Source organism: Apiospora kogelbergensis (assembly GCF_038363985.1).
Source record: "Apiospora kogelbergensis strain CBS 113332 chromosome Unknown utg000006l_segment0_segment0, whole genome shotgun sequence".
Lineage (NCBI taxonomy): Eukaryota > Fungi > Ascomycota > Sordariomycetes > Amphisphaeriales > Apiosporaceae > Apiospora > Apiospora kogelbergensis.
The window spans coordinates 3,762,302-3,780,549 of record NW_027117423.1 but is presented as its reverse complement, the minus strand read 5'-3'; the positions used below and the strand labels follow the sequence as shown (position 1 = coordinate 3,780,549).

The 18,248-nt window shown below is 52.3% G+C and overlaps 6 protein-coding genes across 6 annotated transcripts; 2 read left to right on the top strand and 4 right to left on the bottom strand.

Annotated features, from left to right (window-relative positions):
• Window positions 1-3,049: 3,049 nt before the first annotated feature.
• On the top strand, window positions 3,050-5,313 carry PG998_010024 (uncharacterized protein; the record flags this gene model as incomplete). Its single annotated transcript, XM_066876840.1, has 6 exons — window positions 3,050-3,362; window positions 3,426-3,587; window positions 3,647-3,978; window positions 4,081-4,612; window positions 4,738-4,844; window positions 4,948-5,313. The coding sequence occupies 6 exons, from the start codon at window positions 3,050-3,052 to the stop codon at window positions 5,311-5,313; spliced, it is 1,812 nt and encodes a 603-aa protein (XP_066728996.1).
• Window positions 5,314-7,066: 1,753 nt separating this feature from the next.
• PG998_010023 (l-fucose permease) lies at window positions 7,067-9,085 on the top strand (the record flags this gene model as incomplete). The annotated part of the gene is made up of 8 exons (XM_066876839.1): window positions 7,067-7,233; window positions 7,298-7,363; window positions 7,453-7,544; window positions 7,608-7,733; window positions 7,810-8,041; window positions 8,112-8,231; window positions 8,305-8,590; window positions 8,669-9,085. The coding sequence occupies 8 exons, from the start codon at window positions 7,067-7,069 to the stop codon at window positions 9,083-9,085; spliced, it is 1,506 nt and encodes a 501-aa protein (XP_066728995.1).
• Window positions 9,086-9,620: 535 nt separating this feature from the next.
• PG998_010022 (uncharacterized protein) lies at window positions 9,621-10,414 on the bottom strand (the record flags this gene model as incomplete). The annotated part of the gene is made up of 2 exons (XM_066876838.1): window positions 9,621-9,826; window positions 9,910-10,414. 2 exons carry the CDS (start codon window positions 10,412-10,414, stop codon window positions 9,621-9,623), a joined length of 711 nt encoding a protein of 236 aa, XP_066728994.1.
• Window positions 10,415-10,443: 29 nt separating this feature from the next.
• PG998_010021 (uncharacterized protein) lies at window positions 10,444-10,782 on the bottom strand (the record flags this gene model as incomplete). Its single annotated transcript, XM_066876837.1, has 1 exon — window positions 10,444-10,782. One exon carries the CDS (start codon window positions 10,780-10,782, stop codon window positions 10,444-10,446), a length of 339 nt encoding a protein of 112 aa, XP_066728993.1.
• Window positions 10,783-11,881: 1,099 nt separating this feature from the next.
• PG998_010020 (NUDIX hydrolase domain-containing protein) lies at window positions 11,882-13,444 on the bottom strand (the record flags this gene model as incomplete). The annotated part of the gene is made up of 2 exons (XM_066876836.1): window positions 11,882-12,455; window positions 13,407-13,444. The coding sequence occupies 2 exons, from the start codon at window positions 13,442-13,444 to the stop codon at window positions 11,882-11,884; spliced, it is 612 nt and encodes a 203-aa protein (XP_066728992.1).
• A 2,242-nt stretch (window positions 13,445-15,686) lies between these two features.
• PG998_010019 (uncharacterized protein) lies at window positions 15,687-17,263 on the bottom strand (the record flags this gene model as incomplete). Its single annotated transcript, XM_066876835.1, has 2 exons — window positions 15,687-16,894; window positions 16,951-17,263. The coding sequence occupies 2 exons, from the start codon at window positions 17,261-17,263 to the stop codon at window positions 15,687-15,689; spliced, it is 1,521 nt and encodes a 506-aa protein (XP_066728991.1).
• Between the last annotated feature and the right edge of the window lie 985 nt (window positions 17,264-18,248).

The following is an 18,248-nucleotide window of genomic DNA, read 5'->3' as shown; positions in this document are numbered from 1 at the left end:
TCCTCTTTTTAACCCTCGATCTTTTTAAATTAACCTCTAAACCGGCTTTTTTATCTCTAATAAGCCGACTTTAATATTTAAACTGTTAAAGGTTTTAGCGACTTTATTAAATAGGATCCTATATATTACGTTAATATATATAGGGTCCTCCCCGGTTAATTTAATACCTAAATCTCGGAGCTAACGATTACTCTTTAATATCTCTATAAACCCCGGTACCAATTTTACTATGCCGGTTTTATCGAGCTACTATAAAGCTATCGCGACTTAATTTATTATAATTTATTAATCCCCCCTTTAAAGCCGATTATTATATAGCTTTAAGATATCCCGGGGGTATAAACCGGTCTTACACTACTTAATTACGATTAACTTCGAGGTAAAGGTAATATTATAAAATTTATTTTAAAATTAAAGGAAGTTAGGTTTATTAATATTTAAGTTATATACCGTTAGGTAATAGAATATAAGCTCTATTCTAAACCTCTTTTTTAAAGTATTAAAGGGACTAATATCTAAAGGCTGGAAGATATAGGAAGTATAAGTAGGAAGGTATATTAAAAATATTTTTACCTTTAAATAAACTATTATAAATTCAGTAATAGTATAGCTACTATACCTATTTAGAATTAATAACCTTTATTAGTCGGGGTTAGCCGGCTAGGTATAAAGGATAAAGAATTTCTATAACTAAAGTAATCCGATCTCTTTATTAGTTTAACCCTTAAAAAAGGCCGCGAATAACTAGTCTTTAAAGTAGAAATCTAGATCGTCGTCGTTATTTAAGAATTATTACTATTAAACTAATACCCCTTTAAAAATAATTAATAGGGATAGGACACGATTATCGGTAGAGATATACTTTATAATAATAATTTAACCTTTATTAGCCGAGTTATAGCGTACTATATAACGGATACTAACAAGCCCGATAATAAGGTTACTTTCCCCTATCTCTATCGACGATCCGATTTTATTAATATTATAAAGGTAATAAAGGGGGGATCGCGTTTATATAGGGGAGGTTAAAGCGAGTAAAAAAGTCTTATATAACCTCGTCTAATATCCCGTTAAATTAATAGAAATCTATAAGTTAAACCTTAGTTATCTTAAGGGAAGGGTAATATTTTAAAAAGTATCTAATCTAACTCCTCCCTAAATCGACGGTAATGCCGTTAGCTTAAAGGATGCGTTAAGTAAATATCTTAAATATATAATAGGAAGGAGCATAACCGAGCGTATACTACGTAAGGGCTTAATATTCTAAAATATACTCTTTAAAGGGGGTTAATAACTACTAACCTTCATAAACCTTTTTTAAGTTAAGTCGCCCTTTAAAGCGGCGTGAGAGGGTAGTACGATTAACGTAGTAATCTTTAGATACTTACTGTAGTGACTTTTTAGTAAGGACTGTCTAAATCGTAACTTTAATACGTTACTTATTGATATATTTTATACTAGCTAAAAGTAGTGGAAAAGAGGAAGAGATTGATCTAATCTACGTCAAAATCGAAGAGATGGGTAATATCCTACTTATATCTCTAGGAAGGCGTTGTTGTTGCTATTCGTCCCAAAAGAGGGTGGTTCACGAAGGGGTGGCTCTGTATTAGGTGGTCTAGCTTAATGGCCACTTGGTTGTGTGCGCTGATTGAAAGAGTTGTATTTATAAGGTTTCGTTTCTGTTAAGCTCATATCTTGACATTGAGCCGAAGTGCCCTAAAAAGAAAAGAAAAAGAAAAGAGAAGCGGAAGAATGTAGCTGCTGCACCCTCGCCTGTCTTCGATAACCCACCAGCAAAACTGCCTGTCATTGTATCACGCCCCCAAATAGAACTACCGCATGGGATTGCTTTGCTCGTGGAGATCCAAATGGAACAGAAGTTCCCTAAAGAGTGTGGCCCGCACGCCATCGAATATTACATTAGGGTGGTACGCCGGTTGTACGTCTGGATACACGCGGTATACTCGACGGGACTCTACGAGAAGTAGAAGCTCGGGCATAGCCAACGAGGGAGGGTGGATGGCTGTGTGGCAAAGAGTTTGGACCCGGGCGGTCCGAAGAAGCAGGCACCGCTAGACTCGGCTCCGTGGACGAGCCGGGTGACCAAGGCGTAAGGGACAACACTACTTAACATTGTTAGAGAACCAACGAAATCCGTCAGGCCTGCCGAGCCGGCAAAGTGGCAAACACTAAATACATCAACGCAATGCTTGATGACGACTTGTTGTGGTGGCTTAGCTTGTGTCACGAGGTTGTCCAATGGCCGTATTGCTGGCCGTATTGTGTAAATGCTCTCGTCAGCCAACTTTTTGGAGCAGTCCGGGGCAACGTGACGGTGTGATAGCGCACGGCGATGCATTGAAAACTCAAGGGAGGCATATGTATAATGGGCTGTGGCATGTGTAGCACCTATACCGCCCGCTTTCGGTATCGTTACGTCGCTCATGTATCTAATTATATCGCTGGTGACGAATGCATAGATCTGCATGCCGGGTCGGTCCCGAACTATCGAAATTAAAGCCCCTAGTAAGCACGTGCAACCCCAGCATCCCATTATTTCTAACCTATCGTGGGATAGGGGATGGCTGTATATGCGCAGGCACGAGTCACGTAGCTAGGTATGCAGTCAATAGTAAGATTCCTTCCAGCCCCATCGCACATAGATGTACGGCCGTACCTGGTCTTAGGGATAGTCACCCTTACATCGATGTAGCTCCTCAGCGATATCAAAAGGGAGGCAATTTTCGAACGCGTATTCCCCCTTCGTAATGAGGGCGACCTAACCGAAGATATTCCATGTTGTGAGGTCAACGATCCCTCCCAGTGGAGTCGGCACCACTACCGGCAACTCCCACCTCATCGACAGGGGTATCCCCTGAGCACGCCATCTTTGTAAGATATCGCATAACGCCCACATAACGCCGTGCCTTTGCGGAGTAGATAAACGTGAAAAAGACGGGTTATAAAAGGAGGGAGCTTTTGTCTGCGGCGACGAGCTTTGTAACAATGCTTACTACATGAATTTCTTTCCAAAACACGGAATTTCATCATGAAGATTGGTGCCGCTCATACACTGCTTGGCCTCATAGGCCTCGCGGGAGCTCAAACAACAAGCGGGAATGCAAATGATCCAGCGAAGCCTAAAGGCAAGCCGAACTTCATCTTTATCATCACAGATGACCAGGACCTCCGCCTCGGTTCGCTCGATTATATGCCCTCAGTGCAGAAACACCTCGCCGACCAGGGGACCACCTTTTCAAAACACTACTGCACCATTGCGATCTGCTGCCCGTCTCGGGTGTCTCTTCTCACGGGAAGGGCGGCACATAACACCAACGTGACTGATGTGGCGCTGCCGTATGGTGAATAATGCTTCCTGGACCACTTGAACCAGGACTCTCCGTGGCTGACGACTTGTAACATAGGTGGATACCCAAAATTTGTTTCAGAGGGATGGAATGACAAGTACCTGCCTGTATGGCTCCAAGAGGCCGGATATAATACCTACTACACGGGCAAGCTGATGAACGGCCATTCTACCTCGACCTACAACAACCCCTACCCGAAGGGTTGGACTGGGACAGACTGTGAGTTGATTCTGGCGAGATTTCAGTAAAGCTGATTCGGGATGCGTTTGCTAATGTAGTCGGCTTCATCCTTTCAGTCTTTTTGGATCCCAACACTTACGTGTATTATAATGTGACTATGCAACACAACAAAGAGGACCCACGGACGCTAACGGGCCAATACTCGACCGACCTGGCGAAGAACAGCACCCTTTCGTTCCTGGACCAGGCATTGGCCGATGTCTCGTCAGGAGCCGATTCGGAAAAGCCATTCTTCATCGGCGTCGCTCCCATCGGGCCCCACTCCGAGACTTGGCAGAATAGATTCAGCACGCCCGTGCCGGCAGACCGGCACAAGCACCTCTTCCCTGGACTGAAAGTTCCCCGAACTCCCAACTTCAATCCCGAAGTAGTAAGTCAAAGCCAGGCATCATAGCGGCACTTCCGAGAGAGTCGATTGGTGAAGATGTATTGGCTAGTGGGCAGAGGAGGCTGATAGAACCCGTGCAACTAGGCAACCGGCGGTGGCTGGATCAAGACGCTGGAGCGCCAGAACCAGACCGTTGTCGACTACCACGACGACTACTACCGGCGGCGCATCCAAGCGCTGCAAGCGGTGGACGAGCTGGTGGACGGCATTGTAACGAGGCTGAGCGCGGCGCCCCCCGAGGTGCTGGCCAACACGTACCTGATCTACACGTCGGACAATGGGTTCCACGTCGGGCAGCACCGACTGGCCCCCGGCAAGACGTGCTCCATCGAGGAAGACATCAACGTGCCCTTCGTGATCCGGGGCCCAGGCGTCCCCGCGGGCCAGCACTGGGAGCTGCCCACGTCGCACACCGACATCGTGCCAACCCTGTTCAACCTCGCGGGCATCCCACTGCAGGACGACTTTGACGGCGTGCCCATGCCCGTGACCGAGACGGCCCAGAAGACTGAGAGCTCCGACGAGGCCCGCAAGAGCGAGCACGTGAACGTCGAGTTCTGGGGAAGAAGTATTGCGGAGGGCAAATACCCCGGCGTGGGTAGTGGACTCCTTGGCCGTACGTCTCCTTGATTCGACTTCGTCTTTACCTTTCCTTCTCTTCTTCGACCCTTGCACCATGCCACTCGGCTTGGCACACCGTGGAAGAGAGACTGGCTGACCGCGTCAATGACTACTGTGTAGCTGCCGGCCTGAATAACACGTACAAGGCTCTGCGACTGATTGGCAACGACTATGACTTGTCCTACACAGTATGGTGCACCAACGAACACGAGCTGTACGACTTGAAGGTGCGTGTTTCTGAACCGAGTGCCCTCAGCCCCTTTCCATTCACCAATAACAACCGCCAAGAAGAGTACACACTAACACGAGCCCCGCCTCTGAGATGAACAGGCCGACCCGTGGCAGATGAACAACATATACTCCAGCACCGACAACGCGACGGCGACTCCTCTCCTCTACGGCTGGGACAAGGCCAAGGTAATCGCGCGCGTCGACGCGCTGCTCCTGACGCTCAAGGCCTGCAAGGGCGTCGTGTGCCGCCGACCGTGGGAGGCGCTGCACCCGGCAGGCTGCGTGCACAGCCTGCGCGACGCCATGGACCCGGCGTTCGACAACTTCTACGTCGAGCAACAGCCTCGCGTCAGCTTCTCGGAGTGCAAGCTCGGCTACTTGGCCGAGTTCGAGGGCGCGATGCAGCCGCTCATCTTCGGGGACGAGGTGGGTGGCATGCAGGCTCGGTGGGAGGACTGGACTTGAAGGAAAGGAAGAAGAAAGGAGAAGATGACAGACGGCTGCCGGGCCTGCGATCGGGCTGCTGGTACATGTAAATAGCGAGATGAGCGCGTGAACTCATTGTTTCGATCTCGCGGACGACATTCAAGATGTATGCACTTGAACCCATAAAATTCGCTGTGCCAATTCTGACTCGATAGACCAATTGGTAAATGCATTGCTCCTTGCAAGGGCAATGCAGCTCGCCGAAAGGCCGTCCATCTCCGTCAAGTGACTTAAGACACTGCCAATGCGACGCCTGAAAGGCTTCGGACCCGACAAGCGAGTACCTTGTCCGGGTGTGACACCTGCGCTTTTCCGAGGTGAGTGGTTGAAGTAGGTTGATGCATGTGTTACCTTCCTAATCTCTACTTACGTTTCATTTACATTTGCGCATGTGCGTGTGTGTTGCGCGTTCGTGTTCGCTGCCAAGACTTTGGTTGGCAGCCGTTGCGTTGGGACGAATCCAATCAGTCAGGTTATTTTTGGCAGCAACTAAGCGGTCCGATAATCAATCCGAATTGAGGCCGTCACGTCAACAGCATAGTTGTATCGCGAATCGTGGGGTTCTAGATCGCCAAGCAAGCCATTCTATACAACTGCCGCGCCAATTGCCATCGTGCACTTGTAGCTCTTGGCCGTTCATCGTGCCAAGCCAACCCACGATGATGACGATGCGATGGGCCCGAGAAGAAAACGACGTTAAGCTTGCTCCTACAGCGCCGATTCCCCATACCGTAGCGAGGTACTTTGTTTGACTAGGTGGTAATGTTGGCCAAGTGCCAAGGGCTCGGCCAAGTCCGGTTATTCGGTGTAGTATTCATACGAGACCGGCATCGAATCACATTCTCTCTCCCCCTTCGGTAAGGCGATGTGACAGGAGCTATCCTATGGCGGAAGGTGGAGGGTGTGCAAACTGGCCAATGGGCAATGAGACATGCATACTCTTAGGCTCTCTCAGTGAGGTCGGGATCAGCGGATCATGGGCATATGACTCGCAGAACAGCCAGACAGAGCTGGGCCAAGCGATCAAGTATTTCCAGTAGGGGCCATCTCGGGGTAATCGCAACGGTCTCTTGGGAGCAGTCTGGGGTCGGAGTGGGTTTCTACTTTAGTGGCCACAGAGAGTGCGGAGAGGTGGGTTTCCCAGAAGGCATCCTGAGAGCTCCCCGCATTCCTCGCAAACCCCATACCCACTAGCCACCAAGAACGGCCCGCGGGCTTCTCTTTTCATCATAGGCGGCAGGGGTCCCCTGGACGGTAGAGGACAAGCTGGACGAGGTCCCGCATGACTTGGATATTACGGTACCACAAGGAACTGCAGAAGGAAGTGCAGGTGCGTGTCGGGTTGGGGATTGAATTGAAGAAGGAAGGATGGCAGGATGATCAATTTGGAGGTTGGGGAAATATTTAATACATAGGTAGAGAGGTAAGCGCCTTCCCAGCGCCGTGGTTACTTTTGTTGTTATGCAAGTGTCTGAACTTCATCTCAACTAAACTCGGACCTCGCTCTGCCATCTGAAGTGCAAATAAGGCCTTGAACCTAATCGACGCGCTGCATGCCGTTACGTTGGCAAAGTACGTCACTTTAGTCAAGCAAAGTCCGTGGCTTGCCTTGTCCTTGTCGTCGATTCGCCCGCCCTCTACAAGCCAATTTCCCCGTCGCGACACTTGCGAGAAGACGACCGCCCGCATTCACTAGAGAAGCCACAGAATTTCCAAGCTTCGAAACAACACGATGGGTTGGAAAGAGTTCGTCAGGCGGCGCTCGCTTCGCGCCAGGGACGGCGAGAGGACGAAAGCTGCCGAGTTGACAATTAGAGAGTCGCTGTATCCTATCATCCTGGTCACCATTCTGTTCTTCCTTTGGGGATTCAGTTATGGCCTCTTGGACACGCTGAACAAGTATGTGCGCTTACAAGCCCCGCGACGACAGCTCCACGAGCTCACTAACACGGGTAAACCGCAGACACTTCCAAAATACCCTCGACATCACCAAATCCAGGTCATCGGGGCTGCAAGCCGCCTACTTCGGGTATGTTGCGCTATCATGAAAAAGAATCGCATTGGGGACTCTACAAATACTTCAATGCATTGGACTGATACTTGACCGCCACCTCGCAGTGCTTACCCTATCGCATCCCTCGGCCATGCCGCCTGGATCCTTCGCCATTACGGATATCGTGCAACCTTCATTTGGGGTTTGTGCCTCTACGGTACGCCACACTAAGTTCGACACCATTCGCACGCTCGTTTTCGCGCTAACACCCTACCACTAGGCATTGGAGCTCTGATTGCTTTCCCCTGCATTAAGGCGAAATCATTCGGTGGTTTTTGCGCTGCTATCTTCATCATTGGTAACGGGCTGGGCTCGCTCGAGACCGCCGCCAATCCTTATATCACTGGTAAGTCGGGCGCTGAGATTCCTGGACCTGTCCCACACTATGTGGTCCCACGAAGACTGACCGGTGCTGCCCACAGTCTGCGGACCCCCGCGATACGCTGAGCTTCGCATCAACTTCTCGCAAGCCTTTAATGGTATCGGGACAGTCATTGCTCCCGTGCTAGGGAGTTATGTGTTGTTTACCTTCGACGACGCGACCGCTCTAGCCAACGTGCAATGGATCTACATTTCCATAGCCGTTTTCGTCTTCCTTCTTGCCATCGTCTTCTTCCTCTCGGTTATTCCAGAAATCACGGATGCCGACATGGCGTAAGTTATGATATCCGGCGACACAACTTCCCTAGCCACTCAATGATACTAAGATACCGGGCTTCTATAGATTCCAGGCTAGCGAGACACATGCAAACGCGGACCATCTGCCGCTTTGGAAACAGTATCGCCTATTCCATGCCGCGTTTGCCCAATTCTGTTATACTGGTGCTCAGGTTGCTATTGCCAGGTAAGTTGACTTCGACAGCCTCGATTCGTTGGCAGGCCGTCGAAAGACATACTGACTTGCCACCAACGCACAGTTACTTTATCAACTATGTCACCGAGACCGTCCCAGCCGCCATGGTCAGTAAGGACGAGGGTTCGTCGCTGGGTGCCAAGTACCTCGCCGGTGCTCAGGCTGGTTTCGCTATAGGCCGTTTCGCCGGCGTAGGTCTGATGAAATACGTCAGGCCGCGCTGGGTCTTCCTCACCTTCCTGACCATGTGTATCATCTTCGTCGCGCCGTCAATCACCCAACGCGAGTACACTGGCATGTCCATGCTTTACGTCACCTTGTTCTTTGAGTCGATTTGTTTCCCCACTATTGTAAGTTTATCTAGACTCTACCTACACCATCTCTCCATTGCAGATGTTATTGTCGCGGTTATATACTATCCATGTAAGGAAGGGGCAGTCGCTGACACCAAGCTTTTAATCATTGTAGGTCGCTCTGGGTATGCGAGGCCTTGGCCGCCACACGAAGCGCGGCTCCGGCTTCCTCGTCGGCGGCGTCATGGGCGGCGCCGTCGTGCCCCCTTGATGGGCGTCGCCGCCGACATACACGGCACCCCGTTGGCCATGGTCGTGCCCATGATGTTCTTCGTTGCCGCCGAGACGTATGCTATCGCCGTCAATTTCGTTCCAGCCTACCGCGACCCTGCAGATGCTTTCAGCACCACTGAGGTCGGCCTGCAGCCCCATACCACCGACGAGGAGAAGGTCAGGCATGACAACCTCGAAGTCGGGCCCGGAGGTGGGGCCACTACGGGCACTGCTCTTGGAAACGAGAAGGTCGGTGGTTCTCCGGGATTGGCGCATTGATTCTGGCAATCTCGTCGCCTGTGCCTAGGGAAAGTGCGCGCCGACGAAGGCCAGCGACGCACTGTTGATCTAGCGTTTTCTACATTGAGCGAGGCGGTAGGGCATAGGCAATTGACTGCGCTGAATAGTATATGATTAGTTACTAGCTTTCAGCCTTTGCGAATACCAAAGCTCATTGAACGTTGACTTTCTCATGCGGCTTCCAATGACGAATTCTGATCTCTTTGGGTCATTGGTGTAGCAAAATGCAATGGAGTCGGAGGATGCAAATGCGCTACGGAGTGTCGCGAGTATTTAATACATGAGTGAGAGACCTCTGATCCTCGGGAGATCATAATCCCGCCATGTGTTACATGAGGCGCAAGACATACGTCCCAAAGTGGTGTACGAATACAGATAGGGGACTAACTACACGCTGCCCTGTAATCATCAACGCCTCCAACGCTCTAAACATGAAATGCAAAATAAGGGTCCCCTACGATCCCGGGTATATTCTAACCATCATAATATGATAAGGATCCGTCTTTGAATGCTATCAATCGAGAGGGCCGGTGAAGTTCCTATCCTCACCCTGCCAGCCCAGCAGCGGCCAATGGTCGGGCAAGGTCGCGACGGCGGGTAACGTGTACCTCCCCTCACACGAGCCCTCGTTACACGTCAAGGTTTCGTTACACAGGCCCCAAAGATCGCAGTAGCACGATTTTGCCGAGGGGCAATGTACGCTTTCTTTGCCAAAGATGACTACACGCATTTAAACAGGATTGATCAGCCACAGTATCGCACAGGTAGTTCCATGACGGGCGGATGGAGAGGGGAATACTTACTATGCCAGGCGAACTCCATAACCCGCCCGCTCAAGTCGTCCGTCAATGGCGTCTGCAGAAGCCAGTCCCGGAAGCGGACGTAGTCCTCGCGGGGGCGCCGGCGGATCGTGTCCCGCGTCACGGCGAATTGGGAGCAGCAGCTCACGGCGACGACGTCGGGCACCGGCGTGCCCGGGAGGAGCTCCTCGAACGCGCGCTTGTAGATGGCCTTGGTGGTCGTCTCCTTCTTGGGCTCCTCCCCTCCTCCCCCGTTGAAGGAGGAGTCCCCCGCTGCTTCCTCGGCGTCCAGGTGCGGGTGGATCTCGTCCGGACACCCGATGACCCAGACGCAGCGCAGGTTGACGTACCCGGCCCGCCGGACGTGGTCCAGGCGCAGCCGCCGCAGCGTCGGCACGGCGTCGTAGTCCGGGTCGTCGTTGTGCCAGGCGAAGCGCGCCGCGTGGAAGAAGACCATGGTGTCCGCGAGGGCGTCGTAACTATCGACAATGTGCGTCAGGTACGCCATGGCTTCGCGGCCCTTATTCTTGGGCACCGTCAGGGCGCCTGGGCGTCGTCGACGTCGACGACGTAGATGCGCTTGCTCCATTCAGCGGGGAGGTGGCGCTGGAACCAGGAAGTGTCGTCAGCATGGCGACTGGCGGCTACGATTTCGACTTCAGGAGGCGAGTTCTGCAGTGGCTTCTGTTTTCCCCGATCTTTGGATGGTGATGCTACCTGTCCCAACACGGTAGCAGCTTCCGCCACTTTCGCAGTTACCCGACTTTCAAAGTCGGCTCCATAATAGCCATGATAGATAAGTAGTAGAAAGAAGGAACACAGAAGGGTGAAAGATATCAGTATAGCTCGTCCCAGATTGGGCCGACCGGTCGACATAATTTGGATGTGCAACAGCAGTTTCAGCAAGAGAACGAGATCACTTCTTCCACTCCTCTAAATCGCTTATTGTACTTGGATTAAATGATTCCAAAAAAGCGACGAGGGGAAGGGAGAATAAGTATTCCCTATTTGTTGGAGGAAATGCATTGAGGACTTCCAGTCACTTAAAAACCGCTGAGGGCCAGTCCACATTTTGAGTGACGATCTGCTGCATTGAGAATCACAAGGAAATGCACTGCCGCCGGATGCTGTTGCCCCCAAAGGCATGCGCCCCTGTGCAATCATGCAAGATCCAGAACGCCGTTGGTTCAATTGTGATAAAGATGCAGACCGGTTGTGGAGACCATCATCTTGTTGGTAACTGGTAGCCAATAGGGGCGACCGGAAAAGGAACCAACAGCCCCCAACATCTCTGTAACACATTCCTCGGCGTTTATCAAAGTCCATCCCGCATTGTCACGCTTTTGGATTGATGTAAGAGAATGACACTTCAAGAGGCGGCTGAAGAGACAGCCAACTCCACGTAATTTAATATGATAGGTCGGGTTGGAAATACATGCTTGTCAGTTTACCAGTACAGGTCAGGTAGCAGATAGAAATATCCCAGGGCTCCTTTTCTTCAGTCACATCAGCCGGTCGTCGGTATCTAACCCCTACGGGCGAGTAAACTGTGCTGGTACCAAAATTAATTCGTCGGAGCAAGGCGAAAAGCAAACGCTGTCTGTGCCCCTTTAGCACCCACCGCTAGAAACATCATGGCCCAGGGATGCATGCGACAGAGCTATATAGGGGTAGCAGCCATCAATTCTATGGCCCCCAAGATGAAGGGAATGTTCTGGTGAAGATGATCATATGAGACCCGGTGCCTCATCCGTGTTTGGGTATCGAACACGAGGAGTGTAGATGAAATGCTAATGTGAATAATATTGCTCGAGATAATTGCTTGATAGAAATGATGTATATACCAGCTCAGACGTCGTTCATTCCCATGGCAGTGCTCTCAAGTACCCACACAGCGTCGAACCTGCCGAGCCCCACGTGCCTTACTGATAGGGGCCTCTCAGTTCCTTACTACAACATCATTAACCATCGCGCGTCAAGGCAAAGTTGAAGAGACCCCCTCCACGATGTCGAGCGCCCTCAGTATTACCTGTCTCTGCTCATCCTGTATCCACGTAAACATCCTCTCGCCCACCCCACCCACCATCAAGTCCTCGCGCGTCGCCCAGACGAAGTCTTCATGCTCCTCGGGATCCAGTCGGACCCTGGGCAGCGGGCTTCTCCCCCTTTCCTGCTCCTCTCCATAACCGTCCTCCCCATCCGCAAAGGTGTCAGCATCGTCGGCCTCCACGATGAAAGTCAGCTTCCTCCATAGCTCTCCGCGATCTATCCATTCATGCCGCTGACGATCGACCACGGCAACAAACCGTCGTACCCGTAGTCCTGCCTCCTCGGTCAGTTCACGGGCAGCCGCGTCCAGGATGCTGACGTCGTGGGGGTCACACGAGCCGCCAGGAATTTCCCAGCAGAGGCCGCCATAGTCGTGGCGGCTGCGCTGAACGAGTAGGACCTTCTGCGGGTGCTGAAGTGGCTTCTTGTGAGACGTAGAAGGGTATTGGTAGTGACTGATACGGGAAGGAGGTGACGGCGGCGTGTATAGCTGATGGTCACTAGCCAGAACAGAAGTAATTGCCATGGCCCGTACGTTTCCAGGCCTGTTGGGTGGGGGTGATGACTGCCCAGATGACGTGGGCGGGGAAGAGGATACAGAGGATGCCGGAGACGGAGGTGAAGGCGAGAATACGTGGCCTTGCTGTAACGGGGGGCGGGGATGTGGAAGACGCAGAAAGCGGGGAGCCAAGAGGGAAACACGAAGCCTCATCGGCTTCAGCACGAGACGGAGAGCATGGAAAGAATGGTTTGCTACAAACTTGAGTCCCTTTCCGGTTGCCGTTGCCAATAACCACAGTGCCGACGACGAGGTGGGCTACGTTCTCGGACTTGTGTTGCTCAAGGTAGGCAGCGGGTGTGATGAGGTAAGGGCGGAGATGTTCCGGTATAAGTGGCAGCGGGGCATCGCGCGCATTGCTAGCAGACATGATCACGCGCGGAGTCGTGAGGTGTGGTTCCAGTAGACAATGTACCGTGCTTGACTGTGGTCTGGGATGAAAGCAGGATAGAAGGAGGTAGAGGATAGTCAAGCGAGAATGGAAATATCTTGAGAGGAGATGTGCCTGCAGAGTTATACTGCGAGCCTGGAAGTGCCGGGAACCTGTGACGAGGATCGGTCGTGGATATTTTCACGCCAGAGAACGCTAGAAGCATAGAAGATGAGGGACCCAGGTCGTGGCCATCTTCGATGCGTATATATGCAGGAGCAAGTATGTCCCCAGAGTAGCACTGGTTATTGCAGGGATATGGCGGGTTATCGCGGCAGACTTTACAGGTAACAAGACCTCATCCTTTCTCTTGGGGACACGTGCGTACGGTGGTCATTGCTCTCACTCTTTCTCTAGGAGGGTGTGGTGAGCGTGTAATCATCCCCATCGGCTCAATCTCTTTTAGAAGTCGCTGATGGCGAGCGGACGCAGCTCCAGCCAATGGCGCCGGAGTCAACTCACCCCCTGGGAGATAGTCTTCCGAACTGGTCGAGGTGCATAATGGATGGATACCTACGTCGTTGTTGTTGCGTTCCAGACAGGCAATGGTATTAGAATCCACCAGGCACTGTCCATTTCTGTCTGGCCTATTCTGAAAAACACTGATTCTGTCATTGTTGAAGGTCGTCTCCGAGAACCGACTGAGTGTGCATGTTTGTGTCGAGATCCGAGTCGTGGCCAGCTGGCTAATGAGGCATGACTAGGTGGCAGACAGCCTGTCGATCCAAGCAGAGATGATTGTCAGACCCAAGGCCGGCTTCCGTTTGGACTGTCAAGGCAACAGTTTTGCTGCCAGACAGCGTCGCATATAAGACATTACTCCATATATGCGGAAAGAGCCTGCAGTGCGTCTCGCGGTAGATCTTTGCGCCGGGACACGACTGACTGCCTATTCATAATGAAACGACATGGTTCGAGTATCGTGTCCGAGCGAAAGGGCGCCGCTTGATCTATCAATGCAAGCGAAGGTAGCCTATCTGGTCTGCCAAAGTAGTGAGACAAGCGATGTTACTTCAGATCACCCACCTTCCGCATGTTAGTTACCCTGTGCGGGAGCGTCGACATTACTGGCCAATTGGGATTTTGGCGAGTCAGCGGGGGGGCTTCCTGCAAGAAATTCGCTAAGCTCCCTCGGAAGTAGAACATAGAAGATGGATGGCGGTGCGTAGCATGCAGCCAAGGGATCAGATATGCAGAGGCAGCAGCGACAGCAGACGTGTCTGGGGCGGCAAAACGGGGGTGCCTGGGGCCTGGCACAAGAATAGATTGAGCAAAGCCCTGTTGGCGCATGTTGGGAATCCATGTATGCCTTGTTCTGCTGCTGCAGAGGAGAGGAGTAGATAAATGTAAGCACTATGCGCAGCCGTTGTTCGCCAACAGACGGACAGGAGGGGCAGCAATTGCTCAGAGGAGGGGATGTGGATGCGGATGCGGAGTGGGAGTGGGAAAGGAAGGAAGGCATATCCGAAAAAGAAAAACGGCTGGATCGATAAGAGCGCCACCGCAGTAAAGACGGCCCCCGTGACGATTGACGACTGCCGTTGGTAGCGCCAGTCAGTCGCAAGTGGTGCTGATGCAGAAGACAAAAACTTAATCGCCAATTGACCGACCACGAGACTACTGCAGGCAGACAGAGAGACATGCCTTGTAGGGTTGAAACACGTCACGTAATAATTAAGGCAGCCTTATAGCTTGACGATGACGATGGATCATGGCATTTCTCCGACCTCCTTCCTTGCTACCGTATCTTCCAGTCCATGAAATCAGTCGCATCAGGAATCCGACTCGTCGCAGAAGGCAGCGATTTGTCGCGTGAGCAGCCGTATGTATCATGTTGGGTATACCCAGATGGGAGGGTGTATCTTGCGAGATCGAGCCGTCCCTGATTCGACCCAACATTTAGGCAATCGCAGCAGCCGTTGGTGGTCGCATTCCAGGCGGTCTAGTCTGCTGATATCGCAGCCCCGCTAGCAGGGAAGCGGGAAACGAGGCATGCAATTGAGAACTTGGCCTCTGCTATTGAACGAATTCCACATTGCCAATGTTCGAGAAGCTATGAGCACATAGTTACGTGGGCCAGTGGATGAATGTCGCGTATGTTGTTATTGTTTGCTGCTGTCGCTGTTGCTGTAAGGGTCAGATCATGGGCATAAAGTGTCTCTCTTTGCCCATATCCACATACAAATAGCGGTCTACTCAGCTTATGAGACATGATATGGCAAGAGGAGACCGGATTCCTGCCATCATGCACGTCCGATCATACGCAAGGTGGGTGTATATGTTACTCATCATACAGTGAATTAATGATCGACAAGATATCTCAAAACGTACAGGCTGGCAGTGGTATTCCCAGCAAGGAAAAAAGAAAGCATACACGCCCCGAGGAAGAACAGCATGTGCCCTAACACCCAATCCACTGCCTTGCCAACGCCCATACCCGACTGACCAATGTATGTACGCCGTCCTCTTCCGTCCTAGAAAGTTCCGCAACGCCCGCTATGCTGTTGAGCCTCCCTTAGCTCCCATGATCTCGTTCGATATGCACCCCTAGTAGGGACCCAAACCATAGCAAACGACCCGATTACCCAACCCTTTTACACCCACCAATACAGTATACCAGCGTTGTTTGAGAGAAATAGCTCAACATAATCTTCAAAGGGTATGAGGTAAAACATGTTTGAAGCATAACAAAGACTGAAAACCAGCCCCTATAACGGAGAGTCCTCTCCGTCACCCCGAAACTCATGGCCCTGGTGTGGGCCCTCCTGTGGACGTTGGCCTTGCAGCCGTTTGACCAACTTGCTTATCCTGCGGGCCATAATAGCCGTGCAGCTCAGCAACTTCGTTGACCGCCTCGAGGGGGGCAATGGTGCCTGCCGCGGCGCTCTCGCTGCGGCCACGGTAGGCACTGTCGCTGCTCTGCCGTCTGCTGCCGCCCGTGGGCCGCGAAGTCCCACTGGAGCGCCGCCGTCCCAGCGTGTCAATCGCATCAAGCTCAGAGGTCCCGTGTTGGTCTTCGAGCTCGCTGGCATTGCTCCGGCGTCCTGGACGATGGGTCCAAGTCGACTGTGAGTCGTAACTGACACGGTGAGGGCCCTGCGACTGCGAGTAGCGGGTGTAATCGGGCTGACCACCCACAGATTCCATGCTGGGATGACGCGCTCCATCGACTTCGCTGTGAGGGATAGGGTTATATTGGCCGGTTAAGCGACCCTGCCATCCCGATTCTGGGGTTTCGCGCCCGTCGCTAAGGGGTGGGCTTCTGGCCGGTGAACTGTAGCGGCCACCGACACTCGAGTCGGACCCACCCCGGATATGCGAAGGACGTAGACTTGGAGTTGCCATGGGGTCAATGTTATCACAGTCCACCTCGGTCACAGTGGCTGAGGCGTAGCCTTGCTTGTGCGACGATGTCGTTTGCTGTCCGTTTGACGACCCGCGCTTGGATACCTCGACCGCCTTCTCTGTGCGTCTCAATCTGCGAACGATGATCAAAGCAGCCACAATCACAGCAATCAGAATAACTACAACACTGGCGACGATGCCGCCCAGCGCTGCCGGGCTCAGCCCTGTACTGCTGTTACTTTCGGTTGTTTGGACTGCGGGGACCTTGGACAATGTGGTGGCCACAAACTTTGGGATGGCGCCTGGCATTCCTGCTGTAGTGGCCGCCGGAGCTGGCGTAATAGTGGTCGTATATGTTATCTGAGATGTCACAGTGTGGCCTGCAGAGTCGGTGGTCACCGCGGTTGTGCTAAGGACAGCCGCTGTCGGGTTTGTCGAGTAGCAAATGCCCTGGCCACAACCCATTCCGTTCGGGCAGCATCCGTACGCAACATTTGAAGGACACAGGTAGTAGTTCGGGGAACAACTCTGAGAGTATCCTTGGCCTGCAGGGGGTTTGCACTCGTTGCCTCCTCCGCAGACATATCCATTGGGGCAACATTGACCTAAATGAGTATCAGCAGAGCTCCTGTGAGAGCATTATTAAATGACATTTACCCACCAGGCATATTAGCTCCGCAATTGTAAAGGCCGACAGTTCCACAAGCTGATGATGGTCCTGCGGTTGTTGCATAGCAATAAGTCGAGGCGCAAGCGTAGCCGTTTGGACAGCAATCACCTCCGAGGCTCGCAGGACAGGCCGTGTTCCCGGCGTTGCAGGTGTCGCCTCGCTTTCGGAGGACTCCGTATTCCTTCTCTATGCGATGGATCTTATATCGAGCATCGTGAGTCGCAGCAGCTTCGCTCGTCAACACCGCGACGACGAGCAAACCAATGCAGCTGGTGCAGCCCCAGAGCCGCCCCATGGCCAACATCTTGCCTTTACTCAGATAGCAGGCGCAAGCTCTATCCGTTTCAGCAGCCCAAAGTGAGATTCCTCAATCGCACCATCTGCTTGCAGGCAGTCCGGGCGTAGTACTTATTCAGCCGCCTGTCGTTCTGGTGATGATCGGTTATGAGAAACACGGCGATCTGTGTTTCTAGCAACGGCTATTGGCCGGACGGGAACGTCGGTGACCAAGGTAGACGGCGTAAAGGGTGTAAGGAGGACGGAAAGACAAAAGAACAAATCCAAGCTGGGGGCTGTGCGGACGATGGACCACCCCGCCAATTTGTGTATGTGAGAATGGTGTAACGAGAGGACTAAGACATCGATTTTGCCCACGTAGAGCACGATGGTTAATGGGATGGATGCGGAGCACTATGGAGGCTGTGGGCATATGATCTCTTCACCAACTAGAGGTCCCGAGAAACTGGATCGGCGTGTAAATGGGCCTAAAGGGAAGAGAAGTATAAAGGGATGCGACTCTACGTGCATACATACATGATGGGTGGGTGGTAGGAAGGAGGGAGAGAGATCGGCAAGGCCGCCGTGCTGACGGCAGCGAATATGAGAAGCACATGCGAGTCTCGAGTTTGCTGACCACGAATCTCGATTCTCGAAAGAGCCAACAGACGGACAACTGCTACGGGGCAACGAAGAATGCCATCAGGCCATCCGTCCACTGCCCGCCCACGCTTCCTCCACTCCCACACCCGATAACCTACTTACATAGACGAAGTGCAACCATCAGCATGTACTGCTGCGGTGCGCGGAGCACAACGCTCTCCAATGACAAGGCCCGCCATGGCAGCCATCAGCATCGGGGATACCGTCCATTGGCCAAAATTGGGCCGAGGGCTGACGCAAGCTGCAAGTTGGATGATGGGGGAGTGGTGTTCTATCTAAAGCCCAGCTGCAGCCCTTTCCCCTTGTGTCCAATGGCCGCAGACCACCGCCGCAGAAGATACGGCGTTCTC